This window comes from Amblyraja radiata, chromosome 3 (genome assembly GCF_010909765.2).
Source record: "Amblyraja radiata isolate CabotCenter1 chromosome 3, sAmbRad1.1.pri, whole genome shotgun sequence".
NCBI classification, from domain to species: Eukaryota; Metazoa; Chordata; class Chondrichthyes; order Rajiformes; family Rajidae; genus Amblyraja; species Amblyraja radiata.
The window spans coordinates 130012962-130019164 of record NC_045958.1 but is presented as its reverse complement, the minus strand read 5'-3'; the positions used below and the strand labels follow the sequence as shown (position 1 = coordinate 130019164).

The 6203-nt window shown below is 45.1% G+C and overlaps 1 protein-coding gene across 1 annotated transcript in view; it reads right to left on the bottom strand.

The window, feature by feature from the left end:
* Positions 1 to 6203, bottom strand: part of LOC116971530 (deoxycytidylate deaminase-like) — a 73601-nt gene that overhangs the window by 65641 nt on the left and 1757 nt on the right. The window contains exon 2 of the mRNA XM_033018763.1: positions 3972 to 4080. Within this exon, the coding sequence (XP_032874654.1) occupies positions 3972 to 4080 (109 nt within the window). The remainder of the gene's footprint in view (positions 1 to 3971; positions 4081 to 6203) is intronic.

The window sequence follows — 6203 nt, the reverse complement described above, 5'->3', positions numbered from 1 at the left end:
GCAGCCAGAAGCACCGCAGACCGCAGGGCCGGCGGTCGAAGCTCCCCTCCATGGGTCCCCGGCGAGGGACCCCGCTCCTGATGGTAAGTCCATGCCGCGCCCGCGGTAGAAGTTGGCCGCGGGCCGGCAGTCGGAGTCAAAGCTTCTTCTTCTCCTGGGTCCCCAGCGAGGGATCCCAGGCTGCGGACGCCGCGCCACCCGGTGCTGCTGCGGACCAGCGAACGGAGCGCTCCCCTGACTACGCTATTTTTAATATCCCCTGACTCCGCTATCTTTAAGAGCCCTATCTAGCTCTCTCTTGTAAATATCCAGAGAACCGGCCTCCACCGCCCTCTGAGGCAGAGGATTCCACAGACTCACCACTCTCTGTGAGAAAAAGTGTTTCCTCATCTCCGTTCTAAATGGCTTACTCCTTATTCTTAAATTGTGGACCCTGGTTCAGGGACTCACCCAACATCGGGAACGTTTCCTGCCTCAGGCGTGTCCAAACCCCTAACAAAGCTTGAGTTGGTTTACCTCACGTTTTTGTGAGTTGTCTGTTTATTAAGTAGTGAACTTTATCCAGTGGAGACACAATTCCTGGAAAGCATCTGCCGCCACCAAGTCTGGACCCCTGAAGCAGTTTCTGGTTTGTTTCAATGTTATGTACCTGTGATTGGGCTAAGGGATTACCTCCCTCTGTACTTTCCCGCCACTGTATATCAGTATAAATAGGGGATGGGTACGGTGGGGCCTATCGTTGTCGTCTTTCTTTCAGTTCTGTTTGCGCGAGGTTGCTGCGGGCTTGAGTGGATCCGAAATCGACCCAGCGGTGAATAAAGGGTTTGTACAACAGTATTGAATCGACGTTTTACTGACCCAGACTGGGGGGGGGGGGGGTAAAAGAACCGCGATCGACAAATATTGACCTCTAACTTCTAGTTACTCTTGCTTTCATTCCCTCCCCATCCTAGGTCTTCGACAAATTCCACTGCCACCTGATTAAATATTTCCTTCTGATTAATTTTACAGATTGTATACCTCATTGTCACCTTCCCCTCAGCTAACAATGAACCATTCTACATTTCCTTGATCAACATCCCCATCGATCTATTATTTTCACACCTTATCCTCCCATATCTCTATGTCTCTCTTTCCCCTGACTCTCAGTCTGAAGAAGGGTCTCGACCCGAAACGCCACCCATTCCTTCTCACCAGAGATGCTGCCTGTCCCGCTGACTTACTCCAGAATTTGGTATCTATCTTCGCAGTATTGTTAATGTCAGTTTGGTGAGTTATTAAAAGACTGGGGACAAAAAAACACTATGAAGAATGAAAATCCCACTGGGAAAATAAGATGAATTTCCTGACAAGCATGCGGGCACGTGGAAATATACAAATCACTGCCGCATTATGAAGAGGTTGCATTCCCACAGGTCTGCCTGTATCGCAACTTTCCACAATGTGTAGCCATATGAACTGTGCATGTGTCAAGAAACTAGATTTGGAAAATAAATTGACACAAATTCCATGAGTGGGAATTTTTATTCCTTATCTCAGACTTTTTGATTGCTAGCTGTGAATTCTGTAAGGTGAATTTCAGTTGTCTGAACTACTATACAACATTTTACCAGCCCATTTTACAGAATTTTCAACAGCACAGCAATTTTTTTTCATAACTGAGTGTAATTACGTATAAACACAGGAATAGTGGTATTAAATATGTCCACTATTCGAACAATCTTCTCCGTTGATTGTCACCTTGTCGTGGGGGAGAAGCTTGTGTGGACCTGAGATCCTGAGAGCGATGCCGTCTGGAGCTATGCCATTTAATGTGATCATGGCTGATCATCCCCAATCAGTACCCCGTTCCTGCCTTCTCCCCATATCCCCTGACTCCGCTATCTTTAAGAGCCCGATCAAGCTCTCTCTTGAAAGCATCCAGAGAACCTGCCTCCACCGCCCTCTGAGGCAGAGAATTCCACAGACATACTACTCTGTGAGAAAAGGTGTTTCTTCATCTCCGTTCTAAATGGCTTACTCCTTATTCTTAAACTGTGGCCCCTGGTTCTGGATTCCCCCAACATCGGGAACATGTTTCCTGCCTCTAGCGTGTCCAAACCCTTAACAATCTGATATGTTTCAATGAGATACCCTCTCATCCTTCTAAACTCCAGAGTGTACAAGCCCAGCTGCTCCCTCAGCATATGACAGTCCCGCCATCCCAGGAAATAACCTTGTAAACCTACGCTGCACTCCCTCAATTAGAAGACCAAAACTGCACACAATACTCCAGGTGTGGGCTCACCTGGTCGAGACCCTTCTTCAAAATTGGTTAGGGATAAGCGAAACGAGAGATATAGACGGAGATGTGGAAAGATAAAGAACAATGAATGAAAGATATGCAAAAAAGTAACGATGATAAAGCTAACAGGCTGTTTGTTGGGTGAAAATGAGAAGCTAGTGCGATTTGGGTGGGGAAAAGTAGCTTTTTCAACGGGACTACCTGAAGTGAGAGAAATCAATCTTCATACCACTGGGCTGTTCCTCCAATTTGCGTTTAGCCCCACTCTGGAGGAGACCGAGGACAGAAAGGTCTGTGTGGGAATGGGAAGGAGAAGGAGAATTTGTGCAACCACTACGTCTTTGGTATGTGGGAGAAAACCGGAGCTCCCGGAGAAAACCCACGAGTCACAGAGAGAATGTACAAAGTCCTTGCAAACACCGCCCGTAGTCAGGATGGAACCTGGGTCTCTGGCGCTGTAAAGCAGCAGTTCTTTTTTTAATATATAAATATTTTTAATAGAAGCATGTATACAAATAATACTAAGCGACAATTTAATTACAGATTTCTTACATAGCTTCAGTTTTTTTAAAAGAATAAAGATAAAGGGAGAAAAAGATGAGAGAAAGTAATAGAGGGAGGAATAAAAAAAGGGAGACGCAGAAGGAAACTACCAAGACTGTGGAACAGCATCCCTCTTCCCATCCGAACTGCCCCCTCCATCGACTCCTTTAAATCTAGATTAAAAACTCATCTCTAATCCCAAGCCTTTCTTCACGTCCTCTGAGCGAGGGCTATATGTATGTAGTGATGTATGTACTTAATCTATGAACCACTGTTGTTTGTATTACTATTCTTATACCAATGTAAAGCACTTTGGCCAACCAGAGTTGTTTTTTAAATGTGCTATAGAAATAAAAGTGACTTGACTTGACTTGACTTGAATAACAAGATTATGGACATAGATCCAGGAAATGTTGAGTGTAACTATTCATCCCGTCCCAAACTCAGGTTTCAACCCTGATTTTGTGTTAAAACAATTTACTTTTTCAAAAATTCAATAAATGGAGACCATATTCTGATAAAAAATTCTGGTATAAAGCAGCAGTTCTAATGCTGCGGCACTTCTTTCGGGACGGGACACTGGGGCAGAAGGGGTCAGAGTGAAGAAATACCCAGCTCAATGTCAATAGGAAACACAAGGAACTTCATTCTACATGCAGAAACAAAGAACTGCGGATGCTACTTTGTACCAGCATAGATAGATACAAAATGCTGGATGGCGTAACTCAGTGGGTCAGACAGCATCTCTGGTGAAAAAGGATGGGTGACGTTTCGAGGCAGGGATTCTGATCCTTCTTCAGACCGGGTCCCGACTTGAAACGTCACCCATCCAGAGATGCTCTCTCACCCGCTGTTACTCCAGCACTCTGTGAAACGTCACCTATCCATGTTCTCCACAGATGCTGCCTGACCCGCTGAGTTACTCCAGCACTCTGTGAAACGTCACCTATCCATGTTCTCCACAGATGCTGCCTGACCCGCTGAGTTACTCCAGCACTCTGTGAAACGTCACCTATCCATGTTCTCCACAGATGCTGCCTGACCCGCTGAGTTACTCCAGCACTCTGTGTCAAACCTCATTTTACTCTCTATGCAGAAACAAAAAAACCAAGAGCCATGATTAATGAGCTGCAATTCTTCATACCTGGGAGTTTGGGTCTTTGCTCCTCTGTGCTGATAGAAAAGCCACCGCCATAAAGTATTCTGACCACTCGAGATAATCCTCTCGTTTTTTGCAAGCTGCCCCATCACCCCTAGAACAAAACGAACAAAATCTCATCACCGACTAAATTAAGATTACGTTGCAAAAATTTACCTTTGGTCTATTTAAAGACATTCTTGCTATTGAGGGAGTACAGCGTAGGTTTACAAGGTTAATTCCCGGGATGGCGGGACTGTCATATGCTGAGAGAATGGAGCAGCTGGGCTTGTCCACTCTGGAGTTTAGAAGGATGAGGGGGACTTTAGTAAGGCCTTTGACAAGGTTCCTCATGGAAGGTTGGTTAAGTAGGTTCAACTGTTGGGTATTAATGCAGGAGTAGCAAGATGGATTTAACAGTGGCTGAATGGGAGACGCCAGAGGGTAATGGTGGATGGCTGTTTGTCGGATTGGAGGCAGGTGACTTGTGGGGTGCCTCAGGGATCTGTGTTGGGTCCTTTGTTGTTTGTCATGTACATCAATGATCTGGACGAAGGTGTGGTAAATTGGATTAGTAAGTATGCAGATGATACCAAGATAGGGGGTGTTGTGGATAATGAAGAGGATTTCCAAAGTCTACAGAGTGATTTAGGCCATTTAGAAGAATGGGCTGAAAGATGGCAGATGGAGTTTAATGCTGATAAATGTGAGGTGCTACACCTTGGCAGGACAAATCAAAATAGGACGTACATGGTAAATGGTAGGGAATTGAAGAATACAGTTGAACAGAGGGATCTGGGAATAACCGTGCATAGTTCCTTGAAGGTGGAATCTCATATAGATAGGGTGGTAAAGAAAGCTTTTGGTATGCTAGCCTTTATAAATCAGAGCATTGAGTATAGAAGCTGGAATGTAATGTTAAAATTGTACAAGGCATTGGTGAGACCAAATCTGGAGTATGGTGTACAATTTTGGTCGCCCAATTATAGGAAGGATGTCAACAAAATAGAGAGAGTACAGAGGAGATTTACTAGAATGTTGCCTGGGTTTCAACAACTAAGTTACAGAGAAAGGTTGAATAAGTTAGGTCTTTATTCTCTGGAGCGCAGAAGGTTAAGGGGGGACTTGATAGAGGTCTTTAAAATGATGAGAGGGATAGACAGAGTTGATGTGGACAAGCTTTTCCCTTTGAGAATAGGGAAGATTCAAACAAGAGGACATGACTTCAGAATTAAGGGACAGAAGTTTAGGGGTAACATGAGGGGGAACTTCTTTACTCAGAGAGTGGTAGCGGTGTGGAATGAGCTTCCAGTGGAAGTGGTGGAGGCAGGTTCGGTGGTATAATTTAAAAATAAATTGGATAGGCATATGGATGAGAAGGGAATGGAGGGTTATGGAATGAGTGCAGGCAGGTGGAACTAAGGGAAAATAATTGTTCGGCACGGACTTGTAGGGCCGAGATGGCCTGTTTCCGTGCTGTAATTGTTATATGGTTATATGGTTATATGGTTATATGGGGAATCTCATTGAAACATATAAGATTGTTAAGGGCTTGGGACACGCTAGAGGCAGGAAACATGTTCCCGATTTTGGGCGAGTCCAGAACCATGGGCCACAATTTAAGAATAAGGAGTAAGCCATTTAGAACGGAGACGAGGAAACACTTTTCTTACAGAGAGTGGTGAGTCTGTGGAATTCTCTGCCTCAGAGGGTGGTGGAGGCAGGTTCTCTGGATGCTTTCAAGAGAGAGCGAGATAGGGCTCTTAAAAATAGCGGAGTCAGGGGATATGGGGAGAAGGCAGGAACGGGGTACTGATTGGGGATGATCAGCCATGATCACATTGAATGGCGGTGCTGGCTCGAAGGGCCGAATGGCCTACTCCTGCACCTATTGTCTATTATTGTCCGGTGTACCTCAGTATGGTTGAAAGTTTTGTTTTCCAAGCAGGCATCCAAGCAGATCACATATACCATGCAATTAAGTCAAACTCAAGTACAATAGGTACAGCAATGGGGAAGATACAGAGTGCATAATATAGTTCTCAGCATTGTCGCGCATCAGTTCCAGAGACAAAGTCCAATGTCCGCAATGGGGTAGAGGTGAATCGGACAGTACCCTAGCTTATGGAAGGGCCGTTCAGAAGCCTGATAACAGAGGGGAAGAAGCTGTTCCCGAGTCTGGTGGTGCGCGCTTTCAAGCTTCTGTATCTTTTCCCTAAAAGGTGGGGGAAAAGGAAT